This window comes from Quercus suber, unplaced genomic scaffold (genome assembly GCF_002906115.3).
Source record: "Quercus suber isolate HL8 unplaced genomic scaffold, Cork oak 2.0 scaffold_336, whole genome shotgun sequence".
Classification (NCBI taxonomy): Eukaryota; Viridiplantae; Streptophyta; class Magnoliopsida; order Fagales; family Fagaceae; genus Quercus; species Quercus suber.
Window position 1 is genome coordinate 402,576 of NW_027069788.1, and position 20,451 is coordinate 423,026.

The 20,451-nt window shown below is 34.2% G+C and overlaps 1 protein-coding gene across 5 annotated transcripts; it reads right to left on the bottom strand.

Annotated features, from left to right (window-relative positions):
- Positions 1–1,674: 1,674 nt before the first annotated feature.
- LOC112005716 (phenylacetaldehyde synthase) lies at positions 1,675–19,244 on the bottom strand. 5 transcript variants are annotated; one of them, XM_065759643.1, is made up of 14 exons: positions 18,950–19,244; positions 17,889–18,009; positions 17,180–17,252; positions 16,682–16,912; positions 15,933–16,096; positions 13,061–13,205; positions 12,178–12,206; positions 11,066–11,125; positions 9,960–10,124; positions 9,758–9,814; positions 5,235–5,299; positions 2,419–2,542; positions 2,092–2,229; positions 1,675–1,950 (listed from the first exon to the last, which is right to left on the bottom strand). In XM_065759643.1, coding segments are annotated over exons 1-14 (1,497 nt in total). In that variant the 5' UTR covers positions 18,952–19,244; the 3' UTR covers positions 1,675–1,827. The 5 variants fall into 5 exon arrangements, with proteins under 5 accessions (XP_065615715.1, XP_065615714.1, XP_065615716.1 ...); XM_065759642.1 differs by having other exon boundaries at positions 17,889–18,024; XM_065759644.1 differs by lacking the exon at positions 18,950–19,244 and adding an exon at positions 18,250–18,432.
- Between the last annotated feature and the right edge of the window lie 1,207 nt (positions 19,245–20,451).

Sequence of the window (20,451 nt, forward strand, 5' to 3'; positions counted from 1 at the left end):
TACTTAATTTATTTATTTTACCAACTCATTTTACAACTCACTCTACATCTTAATTTTTATTTTTACATACAATCTAATAAAATAATATAAACCACCTAATAAAATAATAAAAATTATTCTTATTTCTCTGTTTCCTCCCACTATCTTTTTCTCTTCACACACAATCACAAAATTAAATATTAATTTTTTCTTTACAACCTATGAACAGTAAGGTTGCATAGATGCAATCTAACTATTCATATGTTGCAAATTTTTTTAGGTATACAAACCCGGATAAAATGGGTTTTTACTATCTTGAGTTGTAAAATAGCAACTGAAAATATTTATACCCCAATACTAATGCTCTTAAGGACGATCACTTAACAAAAATTGAAGAAAAGAGTAGAAGTTAAAGCTTTTAATAATAAATAGTAGAGTTTTGTACTTCTCTTGTTATTTATTTATTTTTTGGGAAAAGACTTCTTGTTACACAAGCAGACGATAATTAATAGCACAGTTTATGAGGAACTTTTATATGCTTTTTAAAGCCGTTTATGCTCTTTAGTGCATTCTCATCTAATTATGAAAAAAAAAAAAAATATATATATATATATATGCTTTTTTAGACCTCAAAAATTACTCTCTTTTTTTTTTTTTCGTTTTTTGCATAACCACTTTTATAACAAACACTACATCCGATTCTTTATTTTAAAAATATCATATTAAAATAATATTTTTCTTTCTCAACAAACCCAATCAACACATCACATCTTCTTTAAAAAAAAAAAAAAAAAACACATTACATCATATTAAAAGAATCTTTTTTTTTTCTTGTTATTAGTTCAGAAGAGAGAGACAGAGTTAATAAAAACGTGAGAAAAAGTTTTACATAAGCTACCGTGCTTATATTTAGATAAGCGTTTTAGTATTATGTGAATACTTTTATGCAAAATATAGAACCGGATGGAGCTAGTTTTGTTCCCTCTCTTTAGCTACAATTTTATCTATTTTGCGTTTTTAAGGGTTTTTTTTTTTTTTTTTTTTTTTTGGTAAACGTTTTTAAGGGTTTTACATAACTGGATTCTATTTGCTAAGACTTAAATTAAATTTATTAGTTTATTTATCTTATTGGATCATATCAGTGGTAAGTCCAAATAAAAACCAATGAAAGTTTTCCTTCTTTTCTTTTGGGCCAGGCGGTGAACTATGCGTTTGTGCCATCCCAACTAGTCAATCCAGCCCAACTTCGCATAACTGGACTCAAGCCCGGTCTAGTGACAACAATATTTCAAATCAGACAGGTTCCTTAAAACTCGATCTCTTCCAAAGTGGTTTGGAAGAAATTTCATTCAATCTACCATGTGATGGTTATAAGATCATCCACGTGTCCCCTTTTTATTTTCCTCCCGTGTTTTTTGGTTGTCAAAGACTCAAAATTCAAACTAGTTCTTTCCTTGTTCAGATTACAAATTCAAAACCCAGGACCCCTTGCCTACTTCATTGTCCATTTTTTGGAATTTGGGGTTTACTACTTTAAAAATCTCTCGTAATATGAGAAGAAAATTACACGTGTTTAGAAACCTTAATTTTCTGGTTATTTTCGGTTAGGTCAGACCAAAGCCAGATAAGCAAGTCTTCCCAAATGTTAATGTTTTGAAACTTTCAGAGTACTAATTGTCAATCAACACAATCAAAAGAAAAATCCCATTTATGACTTATGGGAAAATGAATTATTATTCTTTTTGAGATATGAAAAGAACAGAGTAGGGGAAAAATTCACAAATTGTTGTCATCAATACTAGTAATGGATGTCATCAACTAATTTTTGACACTGTTGATGAACTTATCCTACAATCTTCCAAGCAGGACAGATGCCTCATCTTGCAGAACCTTCCAAGCTGCAGTGACATGTCTCTCTTCTGTCAATGGAGCTCCTATGGCAAAACGTAGTATGTATTTACCTGAAAGAACCTGCAAATAATTGTCACATACAGGGAACTTAGCTCATGCACTGAAAGTCATCACATGGAAGCAAATAACTATTTTTTGTTTTCTAAATGAGGACAATAAAGAATGCCATTATGAATGTCACATGAAGAAAAAAAAGCTTACTGTATGAGAAATGAAAATTTTCCCAGTTGAGTTGATTGCTTCTAATAGGTCATTGTTCAATTTTTTGTCATTATCTTCATTGTTTCGAGGAGGCAGAAGGCGAAAACAAACTAATGAAAATATCCGAGGGGTAACAACCTGCAAACATGAATTTTTGTTCACTAATCCAAAACCCTTTTTGCAGAAAATCACTTGAATTAACTATAGACATGAAACGTACATAAAATTACATTGAACTTCAGAATATATAATCGGCTCCTAGGACTTAAAAGAATACTAAATCAAATCAAAGTATAAAACAAATATGTTCATAAAGATTACCATTACCTCAAATCTTGGATCTTGAGCAACGAGGCCTTCAAAATGTTCAGCCAACTTGATGTGGTTTCTTATGTAGCACTGTAGGTTTTCTATACCATATAGTCGTAGAACCATCCAAAGTTTCAATGATCTGGGAATCAGTATATGGATCAGTAAATGGAAATATAGCACACGATTGATTATAAATCATTTAGGTTTAGTGTGAGTGCTAATGTTGAGTGTCTGTAATTTATGAGCTCCTAGAAAGAGTCTGGATTAAAATTTATAAGCCAAACGAGCAAAAACCTTAACTGTTGCAATATCAGTGGTAAATGAGAGGGCAAATAGTGGTGAAGAAATAGGAAGTTGCACGCAAAAATTCAGTAGTTAAATATGAGTTGCATACAAAATGAAAGACCTTAACTATAGAGAATGTACAAAAAGGATCACCTAAAGAATACATACAAGATTCAGCCGATTTATAATATCTATAAAAGAAGAAAACTGGATGCAACCAAACAGGAGCTTCTCACTCATACAATAATCTCAAAATAAATTCTTAATCTGAACACAGGGAAGCCCAACACCATTAAAGGTCCACTTGTCACTAACAGTCCAAATAGTGTATGGTTAGAAATGGGCTCAAATTCTATATTGACTTGATTTGGGTTTTCTTCGAGTAGAAGGAAAGTTATTCCTTGTTAAATAAGTGACTTGGTATTCATTTTCCATTAAGTATTTCTAGGCGAGAAAAGATATTGACTCATATATAGAAAGTACTAAGGGAAGGTATTTCTAGTCCACCAAGGAATAATATTGACTCTTATATAAAGAGAGTGCTACAAAGGATTTGGTGGCTTTTAGCCCAAGAGATACATTTTTTTGGATAAGTAACAAAAATTTATTGAACCAAAATATAATCACCCATGTACGTAGGGAGCATCACAATCAATCTTTCAAATTACAATGCTTATGCACATCTAATAAAGAGTAACAAGGAGGAGATTTGAAAGCAACATTCCAATCTAGTAAAGTGTGAAAAAAGAGAGATTAAATCTCAAGAATAGACCATTTACATCCTTCAAAGAATCTTGCATTTCATTCACGCCAAAGACACTACATGATGCAATGCAGCACAGCCCTCCAAAAAGCAATGCTTCAATTTCCATCAAAAGAACCTTGCCATCCTACCAACAAATCAAGGACTTTCTGTGACATAACCCATAGAAGACCAAACAAACTCCACACCACTGTCCATAAATCATAAGCTATGGGACAGGAAAGAAACAGGTGATCCACCAACTCCCCACTACATTTGAGCATACAGCACCATTCCAGTGTAATAATACCTCTCTGTTGTAAATTTTCAATCAATAAAATCTTCCCTAAGGCAATAGTCCATGAAAAGAAAACTACCCTAGGAAGAACCTTTGTTCACCACACCAACTTCCAAGGAAATGACATTCTGATATCTGGGGTAAGAGGTTATCCCAACCTTTGTGCGCCACACCAACCTTTGTTAGCCTCCAACAGAGGTTATCAAGATCCTCACCCTTCACTGAGGTGGAATAAATTAAATCCATAAAAGCAGTAAAGGGATCCAGCTCCCAATCTTGGACTAATCTAGAAAAGTAAGTGTCCAATTAGGGAAATGCATAACCTCATCTATAGAAGATTCCTTATCACAGAAAATTCTATATAATTCCAGGAAGGCTTCTTTAAGTGGACAATCACCACATCACAAGTCATGCCAAAATTTTACTCTAGTACCATCACCCACATCGAAATGTATAAACTGGGAAAACATCAACCACTCCCATCTTATAGATTTCCAGAGACACACCATAATGGCCCAACACCCCTTTCATACACCATCTTACCCCATTCACTCCAATACTTCACCTCTATAATCCTCCTCCAAAAAAGATCTTTCTCAATGCCATATCTCCACAATCATTCCCCTAACAATTCTTTTGTTAAATCTTCTCAAACTATGAACTCCTAAACGCCCAAACTGCAACAGTTCACAAACCTGAGCCCAGTTAAACATATAAAATTTAGTTTCCCTACTTATTTCCTCTCTCTTTCCTATTCCTGTGGAGGTGGCTAACCATATTGAGAAGCTTTAGAGAAATTTCTTATGGAGTGGGATTGGTGAGGAACCTAAGTTCCACCTGGTTAACTGGGCTTAGGTTTGCAAACCATTGTAGTTTTGGGGTTTGGGAGTTTGTAATTTGAGAATATTTAACTAAGAATTGTTAGGAGAATGATTGTGGAGATATGGGACTAAGAGAAATCGTCTTTGGAGGAGGATTATAAAGGTGAAGCATAGGTGTGAATGGGGTAGCTGGCGTGCACGCAGAGAGGAGTAGACTCTTGAAAGAATATGGAGTAGGTTTCTTTAGAGAGTATTTTGATGTTTGTTAATTGTTTAAGTGAGAGAGCACCATTATCATTAGGTGTATTAGAGTTTTGGGATTGCGAGTCTTGTTTGTGAGTTTGTAAGTTCGTATTGAGAGTTTGCTTTAGGTTTAATGGGAATTTGGGCTAGCTTATGTTTGTAAGAGGTTTTGAGAATATTTGTATTTGTGAGGTTTTGTGAGTGTTGCAAATAGGCCCAAGTTATAAATTGCTGTCAAATTAAAGATAATTTCCATCAAATAGCCTTCCTAAGTTCCCTCCAAAACACTCTAAATTCACTTAAAGGCCCTAACTCAAAGAAAGGTCTTGAGAGAAGTATCTAGTCACAAGCCTAACCCCTATCAGATATAATTGTATAACATGAATAGCACATCAACAAAACATAAATGTCTTTCTTTTGGGGGAAATGTTCAAAGGCACACCTAAAGCGACGTCCAAGAGGAATTTGCCAATCCTTGTAATCCACAACCATATTTGCTTGAGATGCCTGAAATATATTTTGCAAAATCAATCATAAAAGTTGTATATGAAAACAAATTAATACACTAAAAAATCACAGGAATGTTTAATCTCAAACCACATGGCAATCCAATATCAAATATCAACACTCTAGTGCAGACACCAAGATGCACCATGATTAGTGCTAATTTGAATTTCAAATTTTGAAATTTCATTGATATAATTTGAATTACTTTCCTTATTGATGTACTGATGGAAAGCCTATTTAAAAAGTTTCAAGTAAACATGTAAGGCAGATTGGTGAATGAAATTTTGTATTAGAAAATTTGCAATTGCTGGGTGCTGACTCCTAGCAACTTGGGTGCTGATTCTAAAGTTTTTCTGCTTGGTGCTGATTCCAAACCCTAAGTGCTAATTATTAGATATATCTTTTACATTTTTTTCATTCCCCCCTTTTATCTTCCTTTTTGATATCGACCAGCATAAATCACTCTCATTCAATATGCAGTTGTCAATGTAGAATCAGCTAGTGATAATAATAAATCAGAAGTAGGTCTGATTTTAAAAGGGTAAATAGTTTTGGAATTCATATTACTTTGCAGCAGTTTATCGAAGATGTGATTCTAAAATGCTAAATAGTTTTTCCAGGACCTCTAGAAAGAAGTGTGGTGAAGGTAGTGATGATGGTGTTGTACATCCATATTTGGAGGGTGAGATAGGTCAGCCCCCTGCTCAAGGGAAATGCATTTTCTGTTTTGGAATGTAGGGGTCTAATAGCCCCTTCAAGCAAAAGGAGATTCGAGCTACGGTGATCAGAAATAGAATCTGTTTGCTGGATTTAATAGAAACTAGAGTAAAACAGATGAATGCTTTGACAGCAAAGAAAATGCTGTAGGGGGATGGGAAAATATTGGTACTTACACTTGGCATGGGGCTGGTAAAATATGAGTGTTTGAGGTTCAGTGTGATTAGCATGTCACATCAGTGTATACTGCTATGTGGAGAGTTTATGTCATATATATCTTTCATATATGGTTCCAACTCTGACCTACTGACGGGAAAACTTTGAAAAGGTATGATTGGCTTAAAAAATAAGGTGCAGGATTGTGCTTGGTTCACAACAGGTGACTTCAACAGTATTCGAGAGGAGGGTGAACGATTTGATGGAGATTCTAATGGGTATGAAATTGATTTGGATTCTTGATTACACCAGTCAGATTTGGTTGATCATCCTTACACTAGTTGTTTTTATGCTTGGAGTAACAAAAGGGAGGCTAATGAGTACATAGCAAAAACGTTGGATGGAGTGGTAGTAATTGAGAAGTGCTTGCATTAGTTTGAGAGATCTAGGTGAGGTTCTACATCATCAAAAATAAAAGAAAGAGAAAAAAGAAGTGGAGTTTCTAGTTCTAGGAGTCTCTGATAATTCTGCAATGCTTGAGGAGTTTATGCCTAGGGTGCCAATGAGCTATGCTCTACTGGCACTTCCTTCTCCCATAATAATTGGTTGGAGGGTGGTCCTAGGTTTAAGACCCACTTGGTGTGTATGTAACTTACAAATCAAGAAAAAAACATTTATGCCTAGGGTGAGTTAGGTCCAAAGCCTTTTAAAGTTTTAACCATTGGGCTGATCATGAAGATTTCATGCAGATAGTGGAATGTGCGTCAAAGATGGAGGTTAGGGGTACACCCATGTATCAGGAATACCAGAAAATGATGGCTCTTAAAGGTAGATTGAAACGATTTAAGGGTGAACATTTGGTTGTTTATGTAATAGGCTAAAGCAAGCTAAACTGGGGTTAAAGGAGGCTCAAAGGTTTATATGCTCTGCAACTCAGGTCAGCAAAACTACACTGATAGAAAGAGAGCTTGCTTAATTTGTAATCTTCACCAAGGCATTCTGCAGAGGCATTCTTTAGGTAGAAACCAAGAATATATTAGTTAAAGCTTGGAGATCAGAATACAGCTTTTTTTCCATAGGGTGACAAAATTCTAGACTGGCAAAATTCAGATTAAGTGTCTAGTGGATGGTCAAGGGGAGAGGGTTGATAGCATTGGTGGGAGCAAGGGCGTAGTAGAAATTTTTTACAAGAACTTGTTGGGATCTAGTAGCAGAGAGCCAATCAATGATATATATGGTCAGGAGGTGTAGGCTTAGAATTTCAGATAAAAGAGAACTAGAAATTAATGTTGCAGAATGATGTCTCTGAAGAGGAAATTAGGAAGGCCATTTTTTCACTTGGCAGTGGCAAGGCTCCTAGGCTGGACAGGTTTACTTCTCGTTTTTTCAAAGCTTCTTAGAAAATTGTGAGTAGGAATAGACTTTTGCTAAAAAAGGATTTCAAACAGCAAACTCTACAATCATTACATTACATTGGTTCCCAAAATTGTAAATCCTTCTAAGATAGACGAGTTCAGACCTATTTCATGTTGCAATGTCCTCTATTAATGTATATCTAAAATATTTGCAGAGAGATTGAAGGCTTTTGATGGCTTTCTGAGTTCTAGTGCCTTTCTGCCAAGTAGGAGGATAGTTGATAATGCTTTGTTAGTACATGAATTGGTCAGGAATTATCATAGAAACAATGGAGTAACTAGATGTGCAATCAAAGTGGATTTGATGAAGCTTATGATTTGGTAGAATGGGACTTTATAGTGGGTATTTTGAGAGAAATTGGAGTTCCAATGAATTTTAGAAGGTGGATTAAGACCTGTAACATTACCCCTATATTCTCAGTAGTTATCAATGACATCCTTGTGGGTTAAAGGAAAGAAAGGCTTGAGGCCCGGAGATCCTATCTCACCCTTTTTTAATAAGTAAGAAATATATGTATTGAAAAAGCTATTCATGCAAAAGAAGCATGAAGCAGTCCAAAAAGTACAAGGAGAAAAGAAGAAGTACAAAAAAAAGAAAAGATTAATTACAAAGGCAAAGAGAACGAAGGAACAAAGGGAGAGAATCACCTAGATGTGAGCCCCCAGGCTTGAGACCAGTCAAAAAGAGAACCACTAAAAGAAGCAAGCAATTGATCTCGCCCTTTGATATGAGCATGGAGGTTTCCTCAATAATGATGCAAGTTGCTGCCAAGAAGTGAGTGAGTTTGTTTTTCATCCTAATTATGAGAAGATTTATTATACTTATCTTTGTTTTTCTAATGATTTAATTATCTTTGGTGGAGAAAAGGTGGAGACTGAATTACCCAAACGATGCTAAATCAGTTCAAGCACTTATCAAGCCAGTCAGTAAATTGTAGTAAAACTGAGGTTTTCATGGCAGGCGTCAATGAGGAAATTAAGCAAGAAATTGTAATTGAGTTGGATTTTAAGGAAGGTAAACTTCCTGTTAGGTATTTGGGGATCCACTAATATCTGGGAAACTCAATGAAAACGATTATTTACTTCTTGTGGAGAAGATCACTGCAAGGATAAATTCTTGGAATGCTATCGTTTGTTGAGATATTGCAATTTTTCAAGCTGTTTTGTTCAGTTTTCAGGTCTATTGGTCAAGTATTTTTATCTTACCAAAGAAAGTCATAAATCCAGTTGAACAAAAGCTTAATGCTTTCTTACAAAAGGATAAAGATGCTAAGATTAACGGAGCAGAAGTGGCTTGGGAGGTGCTAGCCAGACCTAAACAAGAAGGAGGTCTAGGACTCAAGAAGTTGTCAGATTGGAACAAAACTAAAATTTTGAGGCACATTTGGGATATATTTGCAATTGCTGGATCCATTTGGGTGGTGAGTACAGATTTATATTTTCAGGGAAAAAAAAACCTATGAGATATTAAAATTCCTCAAGATTGCTCTTGGAGGTGGAGGAAGCTACTTCAAGCCAGGGCTGGTGCCAGGAATTTCTTAATAGTTATAGTTGGTAACAAGGAAAGCCTCCATGTTTGGCATGATTATTGGGCATTCCGATGGCCCTCTAATGCAAAAATATGGTAAGAGGATTATCTATGATGTGGGTAGCTTCATAGATGCTAGGTTATCTACCATGATCAGGGATGGTGAATGGTGTTGGCCCTACCAGATCAGGCCAGCCAGTTTTAATTCAATCTAAAGCTTGTTCATATGAACATCCTGAGCAAAATGAAGTCTTCCCCTAAAAAAGACTTTCAACTGCCTCTAAGCCTGTAAGTCAATAAGTTTAAATTATAAACCAATTTGATTGGCTGATCTCAGCTTATTATCACTTTGACATGTGTGCAGAAACACAGAAAATTATGCAAAATCAAATTTATTCAAAGAGCTTGTGATTAAACCTTAAGAGGTAACAAATCAGCTAGAGAACACACCTTTTATATATATATATATATATAAGAAGTCATTAAAGATGACATAAAGTTGCCACCCCTTTGCCCTAACCATATCAAAAACCTTGGCACATCATTACATGGAAATTCTTTTTTTATTTTTTATTATAGATTTTTGTTCACCACTGTTGCACAAGAATATCAAGATTCAAGAAGATGTCAGAAAAAACTTACTTTATTCTTCAAAAACTCTGGATTTGTCGATAGGGACTGAACCAAGGCAGTTCTATCCTGTTGTCATGAATTGACAAATGTAAGAAGGGGGGAAAAAACACCCTCTTCTACATATACATATGGAGTAATGACTACAATAAAGAATTGAAGTATCGACTTTAGGTTTTAATGGTGACGTGAGGACAAGTATATGATGGCATACCTTAACCCAAAGTGCTGAACAATCGAAATTCGTTAGAAACCATTTATGTGCATTCATGTTAAATGAGTCAGCTTCTTCAACACCATCAATGTATTGGCGGTACTCTGGACATATACAGGCACTTCCAGCATATGCAGCGTCTACATGAAACCACATCCCATTGCTCTATGTAAAGAGAAGATGCATTGCGATCATTGTAAGATTGTTCAAATCTTAAAAATGTGTTAATTACATATCATAAAATTATATAATACATAAAATATTTTTTTCAGGAAGAACAGAAAATTTGATTATTTCTTTTATTTTCTCTCCTGCTTTGTGAGAAGAATGTCAAACAGTTGAGAAAGAAAATCTTGAAGCTCACTCTCCTTTCTTTTCTTAAAATGACAAAGTGGTCATCAAGTTCTAAATACTTTTCTTTTTTTGGATAAAAGGTTGGAAGTTCTAAATAATTTTAAATAATGCACTTGTAAAAAACTATTTCTATCTCTACTAATATTAGGAAAATTTGGTCCATTTTAATACATAATGCATTAATGAACTGTCTTATGACAAACCATTTCAATCTCTTCTATTTTTAGGAAACTTGGTCAATTCTATACATAATACACATTTGAATTTTCGAAAAGGAAAAAATCCTGCTAACTCATTCAATGCCATAAAAGGTTTGGGACAGCAAGAGTCCAAGACACATCCATCCTGAATGGGGTGGGTTTCCCAGCCCCTCGAAGTGGTTAGGCTGGGAATTGGGGTTGAATTTATAATCCAAGCCAGGTTCAGGGTGTGGGAAGGATTTGGCCTCCCTGCCCTACTCAGAGCACAAATTTCCTTGAACATTATGTTATGGTTTCAATTAAGCCATTTCTAATTTCTTTTAATACCTCCTGCCCCTTTCTCTCTCATGCATACATACACATTTGTGGTTAGACAGTTTGTCTCCCCTCCCTTTTGCTTTTCTGAAAAAGTTTTATTTACTAAAGAATTATAAAAAGACAAGAAAAAGGGGAAGACACCTCAAATCATCAACATTAGATCTGTATATGAAACTGATATAGCGTGCAAAGCAGATCTCTTGGTTTTCTCATCAGTTCAGTCAAATATGTTACCTTAGCAATCTTTCCAAGAGCAAGCAAAGGATCAACAGCTGTTGATGAAGTAGTACCAACCTACAAGTATAAATGGAAAGCGTCTTTAGTTAATTTTAACTTTTAACATTACATTATTTCAGAGTTCAAATGTTCCTATTCACCCCCTCCACTCCCCCCAATAATAAAATTTATATATAAAAAAAAAAAAAAAAAAAGGCGAAAACCATAAAAGGATTTAGGCTCGTGCTCACCATTACACAGAGTTTACAATGTTAATAATCAGTTAGCAACTAGACATCATTGTCACCATTATTATTACTATTATTAGGCATCCTTGAGATTCAAGACAATATTTCTTGCACTTTAGAAATTTTCTTTTAAAAAGAAAAAAAAATTGAAAACTCTAATTATGACATGTTCTAATGAGTAAATCCTGCATCCTCAGCAAATAACATGAAGAAAATTTTTGATCATGAATATGACTGGTAATTTCTTTCATTACCAGTCTGGAAAGAAAAATGAAAATCAAAAGCCTAATAAAGAATATGTCAGCTTCCGACCAACATTTATAGATGTTTTGAGTACCATTTCAAAGTCATTCAAGTTAATATCATAAATTTCACTAAGTCAAACAGCAATCTTGACAAAATCGTAACTTTTCTTAATATCCAAACCTCTAAGAAGGGTCTAAGCTTGTGCACATTTAAAATTAGTACAACAAAATTTAAAAGAAAATTTAAGTCACGAATATGGCCAAAAGTAGTCATGCAAAATTATAATTTCAATTGGCAGCTCAGATTTGACCAAACATAAAAAAGAATACGCAACTTTTAATAGAGTAATAATTTGGATCATCTTGAAGGTGCCAAAAGGAGGAGAGGGGGTTCAAAAGATGGTCTTAAGAAAACACAGAGTATTCTAACCGATTAGTAACTCAGTCGGATCATTGAAAAGAAAAATAAAATGATGATAGAAACAGAAGGAAACAAGCTAACATCTAAACTCCTTAGTTTCTTACAGTAGCACATAAGAAAAAGGGGACTAAACCAATGGCAACATCATGTGCAATCGCTTCACAAAGAATATCAGGTGAAAGGGCATAGTCAGTTGAAAATTCAGTTTTTAGCAACCTGCAATTCTCCGGATGGATTCCTGCTATCTGCGATTAAACAATAAACATTTATTATTAACCAATATACCGGCACTACTTAAAATTAAAATGAACTTGCATATTGGAAAAATCAGGTCTAAGTATGAGTAGGTGCAGGTCCATTGCTTCTGACATTTGGTATAGCGTTTTCTGATTGTAAAGGATCAAGAAGTCTATTTTGAACAGAAATCTGTTGGGTGTTTGATCTGTGGTTTGTTATTTGCATTTTTGATAATCCAATAGATACAATGGTGGAGGGGGGACTTGAACCCTGGACTTCTCCATTGGAAAGTCCAAGAGGGGCCAGTTGAGCTACAAGACTCTTGATACTTATTCTTTGCTTGTTTTTGCTGTAGCTCTGTTTTCAAAGTTTTGTTGTTCTGCAGCTGAAGCTGAAGCTGCTGTTGTACTCTTTATGCACACTGCTGTTTGTAGTATTTATTGTGTTTGTTGAAGAAAAATTGTTTCTTTCACAAAAAAATAATAATATAAACTTCATAACCATAACGAAGCAACATAAGATGAAATTACTAATATGAACACACCCAAAATAATTGCAACTTAAAAGTTATAACTGTCTTAACGATGTCTCAAGGCTATGCCTCAAGTGCCTCTGAGAAACATTGAGAATTTGAGATAGAACTACATCTTCTTGGTTTCCATCATGTGCTTAAGGTAATCATACAAAACCACTTGGTGATGTGAAGGGAAAGAAGAGTATCACAATTAGCAGTTTGATTTGGTAGATAAAAACACTAAAGAAATTTATTCTTGTGCTAATAATTTATTTTTTTGTTCAGGTTTTCTACCATTATTCACAGCCACATACTGAGTACAATTTGCTTTCATATCTATTCTATTACCATATGTAAGACTCCGTACAGATAGGAGGGAAAGTCTGCTCAGAAATGAATTAGCATTGAAGCACTGACAGATACAAAGGTTCCAAAGAGATGAAACAAAAGAATTTGGCAGCAAAAGCCAGAGGTTGGGGTAGTTAGTTAGTACCTGCACCAAGTATTTTAAGAGCTTAAATAAAATTGTATGATAATGGCAAGAGAAGCATCTTTGGATGCTCAGAACTCAGCACCCTTTGAGGTGCCTAGGCACTAAGGTTTGAACCCCACCAGCCCCCCTCCCCCTATTCACCTAGGAAAAAAAAAAAAAACTCGATTTAAAAAAAAAAAAAAAAAAAAAAGTCTTTGATTACAATATTACAGTACATAAAACTTTGTTTTAAAAAAAATTAATAATAACTGTGCAATAATTCTCCGGGATGAAATTAAGAGAGGAAGAAAGGTAAAATACTGATCTGAATAAGATTATTATTTTTTTAAACTCTTAAATAGTATTAATTTTTCTCATATGGGAAAGACTTAAGATTGTGATTTTTTTTTTTAATTTTTAATTTTTTTTTTAAATTGGCACACTTTTTATCAAGATTGCTGTCATTTTTATTTTATTTTATTAATGAACATCATCACACGCGCTTCGCGTGCGATGAGGCTTCTATTTTTTTTAGTAATCGTAACAAAACAAAAAAAAAATTTGTGTTTTTTTATTTTATATATATAATTTTTATTTTGAGAATCTAATTTATAAGTGGATAAAGAAATTTGAAAATTAATAGGAGAGTAACCCAATTTTTTAGGCAATATTTTAGTAGGAGTTAAGGTTGTATTTTATTGTAGGGATACAGAAACCATCAAAAGAAGAAGAAGAAGAAGAAGAAGAAGAGAGGTACATTCTGAATGAAATAATAAGAAAAACTAAATCCTAGTGTGTGCCCGTGCATGCGATTAGCCCAAAAGCAAGTCCTTGGTGGCGAGCGCCATGACAATTGGTGGTTTTTCAACCCTCGTTCCTTATCGTACGCGCCCCATCACTTGAATGCGCTCTCGAGACCCTCACACGTTAAAACAAATACTCAACTTTTAATAGAGTAATAATTGAATCATGTTGAAGGTGCCAAAAGGAGGAGAGGGGGTTCAAAAGATGGTGTTAAGAAAACACAGAGTATTCTAACCAATTAGTAACTCAGTCAGAGCATTGAAAAGAAAAATAAAATGATGATAGAAACAAAAGGAAACAAGCTAACATCTAAACTCCTTAGTTTCTTACAGTAGCACATAAGAAAAAGGGGACTAAACCAATGGCAACATCATGTGCAATCGCTTCACAAAGAACATCAGGCGAAAGGGCATAGTTAGTTGAAGATTCCGTTTTTAGCAACCTGCAATTCTCCGGATGGATTCCTGCTATCTGCGATTAAACAATAAACATTTATTATTAACCAATACACTGGCACTACTTAAAATTAACATGAACTTGCATATTGGCAAAATCAGGTCTGAGCATGAGTAGGTGCAGGTCCATTTCTTCTGACATTTGGTATAGGCTTTTCTGATTGAAAAGGATCAAGAAGTCTATTTTGACCAGAACTCTGTTGTGTGTTTGATCTGTGGTTTGTTATTTGTGTTTTTGATAATCCAATAGATACAATGGAGGAGGGGGGATTTGAACACTGGACTTCTCTGTTGGAAAGTCCAAGAGGGGCCAGTTGAGCTACAAGACTCTTAACACTTGTTCTTTGCTTGTTTTTTCTGTAGCTCTGTTTTCAATGTTTCATTGTTCTGCAGCTGAAGCTGCTGTTGTACTCTTTATGCACACTGCCGTTTGTACTAGTTATTGTGTTTGTTGAAGAAAAATTGTTTCTTTCACAAAAAAATAATAATATAAACCTCAAAACCATAACCAAGCAACATAAGATGAAATTACTAACATGAACACACCCATAATAATTGTAACTCAAAAGTTATAACTGTATTAACAATGTCTCAAGGCTATGCCTCAAGCACCTCAGAGAAACATTGAGAATTTAACATAGAACTGCACCTTCTTGGTTTCCATCATGTGCCTAAGGTAATCATACGAAAGCACTTGGTGATTTGAAGGGAAAGAAGAGTATCGCAATTAGCAGTTTGATTTGGTAGATAAAAACACTAAAGAAATTTATTCTTGTGCTAATAAATTTTTTTTTTTTCAGGTTTTCTACCATTATTCACAGCCACGTACTGAGTACAATATGCTTTCATATCTATTCTATTACCATATGTAAGACTCCGTACAGAGAGCAGGGAAAGTCTGCTCAGAAATGAATTAGCATTGAAGCACTGACAGATACAGAAGTTCCAAATAGATGAAACAAAAGAATTTGGCAGCAAAACCCAGAGGTTGGGGTAGTTAGTACCAGCACCAAGTATTTTAAGAGCTTAAATAAAATTGTATGATAATGGCAAGAGAAGCATTTTTGCGGCACTCAGCACCCTTTGAGGTGCCTAGGCACTAAGGTTTGAACCCCACCAGCCCCCCTCCCCCTATTCACTTAGGAAAAAAATAAAAAATAAAAAACTTGGCAAGAGCAAAAAGAAAGGGCACAAAAGGAATAAATGGAACAAAAGCTGTTGAAGCTGAATCATCTTTATAAAAACAAAATAAGCCTACTAATGGATGCATATATTAAAAGCCACACAATGTAAACTTGGTTATACAACATTGACCATCCAGAAAATTTTGTCAGTGAGTTTATGTTACAGATCTTAGCATATGAATTCATGATTCACACAAGTATTAGGAAACATCCTTTAAAAATAATTCAAAACTATGAAAAAGGAAACTAAAATTAAAATATAATAGATAGATTGTTTAGATACTTATGCATGTTTATAAAGATACCTGGCAGGCTTTCTGTACTGCAGAATGTGTTTGATCAGATGCATAAACCACAATTTTTTCAAGGGCATTTTTGCTAAGCCTCCTTAAAACCTTGTCACGAGCAGCCAATAGCACAACTAAAACAGCTTCACTTGCCGTGCCCTGTATCACTCCACCACCTTGTCCTACAATAAAATTTGCAACATAACTCTGTAAACTTCAGACACTGGAAAACAATCCAATCCCAAAATATCAGAACCCTTGTATGCCCAAGCTTAAGGTTTAAATTTAACTTCCAAAAGCAGTCTAAATTCAATCTAAAATAGAGTTCTGGACCTGAATCCAACTCATTACAATATTTGTACACCGTATCATCAGACTGTAAAAACATATTTTGACCCAAAATAAAACATATATCCTGCAAATTCAAAGATCCTTTAATTTAGTTCTTTCACTTAAGGTTGGTGTATTCCTAATTGCAAGGTATGCTCATCTACACAAGCATTAAAGAATTAGTATGTGGTTGAGATTGCTGAAATGATACAATATGTGTCATATGGTTTCCACTACTACCAAATATTAATTGCATATAGCTCTTTTTTTCTTTTTTTGAAGGAAGAAATGTTTAAGTTCTCTGTCAACATCAGGAGGCCCCAGTGTTTCTCACTTGTCTATATCAAGCAGAATAGACACACAACTTTGACTAGAGAAATAAAGAAGAAGAAGCAGGAGCAAAAGGAGCTACACCTTCACAGTGTATTAACCCTTACCTGCTGAAAGGAACTCATCAGGCAGTTTAAGCAATTTAGCAAGCCAATCCAGTACAATCATTTCAAGCTCTGTTGCTGCAGGAGAAGTTATCCAACTGAAACCCACAATGTTAAGACCAGCACTGAGCATTTCTCCTAAGAATCCGGCAATGCTGCTATTTGAGGGATAATATGCAAAATAGTTCGGGCTTTGCCAATGGGTTACTCCAGGTAATATCTTTGCCTGAACATCTGGAACCACAAAAAGAAAAAAAAAAAAGAGAATAGTAAAGAAAAAAAAAAGGACATGAAATATGTTTTTTATCAAAACAGAGAAGGGGGGGGGGGGTTGGAATAAAAATTGAATTATAGATTAGACAGTTTGGCAAGACTCAATTGCTTTCGACCAAAAATATAAGAATAAGTGAAGCGCATAATCATGCTAGAAATTTATTTTCAAATTACTATTTTATTAACCATGGAGTAATAGGGAAAAAAAAACTAGTTGAGAAATGTCACCATTAAATATATCATCCAATGATTCTGGATGATTAGGTGCAGAATCTGGTAACATGTTACGAAGATAGCCAGGCTGCACAGAAAGAACCCATTCTTGATACCAAAGGAAGAAGTTCTATTGAAGAGCAAAATAAATTAGGCTGCAATATATAAAAGACAGAAGAAATAAAAGAGACACATCGCCAAGATCCTTGTAGCTCAGTGGTATTGACTTGTCTCCTTTATAAAGATAACTAGAGTTTAAATCCCCCTCCCCCATTTGTTGTAAGTTGTAACTATCGAAGGGCGAATGCTAGGCAAGCAAGAATATAACCCTCTTCCAAAAGAATCCAAATGATGAGCATTAAGGTTAAGGCCTCTGGAAATGACGCATACCAATATCTGTGGACCTATGTCATATGCCAGCATTGGAGGTCAAAGGTACATCAAGGTCTTTCTTGATCATTATACCATCAAGAGTCAAAACTGGGCTTTCTATGCGGAAGTCTAAAAAAGATGAATCTTTAGAAAAATTGAACTATTTTATGATAGGGCAAGAATACACACACACATTTGAAACCACTTCATTGGCTCCAATTTCCAATGCTCGCACAATGAGAAACAGAAATCAATATGCCTTTTAAAAATGTTGGTTTTTCTTTATACATAGACATCACTAGTATAAATTCAAAGACACAAGTGTACGTAGAGAAATAGAGATTGCCAAAACCTGAACTTGGCTGAGAACAGGGAAATTCTCAATGGTTTTGTAGTAATCAGCAATGAAATCCACCATCTTATGTGCATGTTCTCTGAATTGCTCAGCATCCATTGGCTTCAAGTCAACATCCCTATTATATCCATCCCTGATAAAGTGTAAAAGGCAAGACCCACATAACAAAATGATACAAACAAACATTAAAAAAAAATGCAATAAGCAAGACCCAGAAACGGAATTGTCAAATAAACACACTCAGAACACAGAAACAAAAACCAACTAATGAAATTTTCATTTGGTGCTACATAGACAAAACAAACAAACAAACAAACAAACTAAACCCAGAAATAATTAGACAATACTCATGACTTACATTGTTAGTTTTGGGAGGGAAGCAACGCAAGTGAATGTAGATGAAGAAGAGTTTGAAGAACAATGCAGGTTTTATAAGGGCAGTAGGATCAGCGTGGTGACTAATATTCGCTCTGGTTTAACCTGTGTGGACGTGGACAAAATCTTGATCCTTTTTTACAACTGTTTTGCGATTGGTTCCATGAGGATTTTTTGTCATTTTTATAATCCACGAGGACGGCAGGACCACCACAAACTTTTCTTTTTTGAGAAATAGGACCACCACAAACTTGATGTAATACGAAAATAAACAGTCAAGTGCTCATTGTGAAATTAAAAAATTAAAAAACAGTGATGTTCTAATTATATATATAATATAAACAGTCCTGTTATTTCACAAATACCATCCACAAGTTTTATATATATAAAATAATATATATTATATTTTTGGTCTGATAAGCTATCATCAGAACCGGAGTTGAAACTCTCTCAATATATATATATATATATAACCCACTACAGTACTACACCCACCCATATGCGTTCTATACAAAGAAACCTTATTGTGTACAGGCTAAGAAACGGAATTGTCAAATAAACACACTCAGAACACAGAAACAAAAACCAACTAATGAAATTTTCATTTGGTGCTACATAGACAAAACAAACAAACAAACAAACAAACTAAACCCAGAAATAATTATACAATACTCATGACTTACATTGTTAGTTTTGGGAGGGAAGCAAAGCAAGTGAATGTAGATGAAGAAGAGTTTGAAGAACAAAGCAGGTTTTATAAGGGTCGGCGAAGTTTATGAATATCAATCATACAAACAATCAAAGAGGGCAGTAGGATCAGCGTGGTGACTAATATTCGCTCTGGTTTAACCTGTGTGGACGTCGACAAAATCTTGATCCTTTTTTACAACTGTTTTGCGGTTGGTTCCATGAGGATTTTTTGTCATTTTTATAATCCACCAGGACGGCAGGACCACCACAAACTTTTTTTTTTTTGAGAAATAGGACCACCACAAACTTGATGTAATACGAAAATAAACAGTCAAGTGCTTATTGTGAAATTAAAAATTAAAAAACAGTCATGTTCTAATTATATATATAATATAAACAGTCCTATTATTTCACAAATACCATCCACAAGTTTTATATATATAATAATAATATATATTATATTTTTGGTCTGATAAGCTATCATCAAAACCGGAGTTGAAACTCTCTCAATATATATATATATATATAACCCACTACAGTACTACACTCACCCATATGCATTCTATACAAAGAAACCTTATTGTGTACAGGTTATTTTCTTGAGGAACACATTATTATAATTTATATATACCATCCAAAAGGTAAGCAGCTTTTGTTGGCCCCAATATACATATAATATATATACACACACACTACAGTACTACACTCACCCATTTGCGTTCTATACAGAGGCATCCTATTGTGTACAAGTTATTTTCTTGAGGAACAGAACATAATTATTCAATCAGAATAATTATAATAATTATATATACCATCCAAAAGGTAAACAGCTTTTGTTGGCCCCAATATCAATATGGGTGGATTCTCAAAAAAAAAAAAAAAAACCAATATGGGTGTGGAGGGAAGTCCATGAAATTGGAAACCTTTATTACTAAATTTTGAATGTCTGAAGTTTCATCTATTTCCAACCTCCTTAATTACTAAACATAAGAAAAGGATAACCCTTTAAAGCGTTTTTGTTTGTTTGTTTCTTTTTTCTTTTTTTCTTTTTTTGTGGGCTTTAATCCCATATTACTAAGAAAAAAAAGCTAGATGTTTGTTTTATCTATACTACTATTTAAGGGGTTTCTCTGTTTAGGATTTTTTTTTAATTAAAAAATGTCCATACACCCCTATGTTTAAGTAGAGACAAAACTAAATGATAATATGATAAAAATACAACTATAACTCCCACTAAAACATTACCTAAAAAATAGGTTCACTCTCATATTGATTTTCAAATTATTTTATTTACTTATAAATTAAATTCTCAAAATAAAAACTATACATAAAAAATAACGACACAGGTTTCTTTTAAAAAAAAATCACTAAGCGCAACGTTTTTACTTTTTCTTTCTTCTCATTTTTTTCCCCTTTATCAAGACTTAAACATTTCTCTTTTTTTTTTTTTTGGTTTTTTTTTTAATTTTTTTCAAATCTCTTCTTTGGTGAGGAG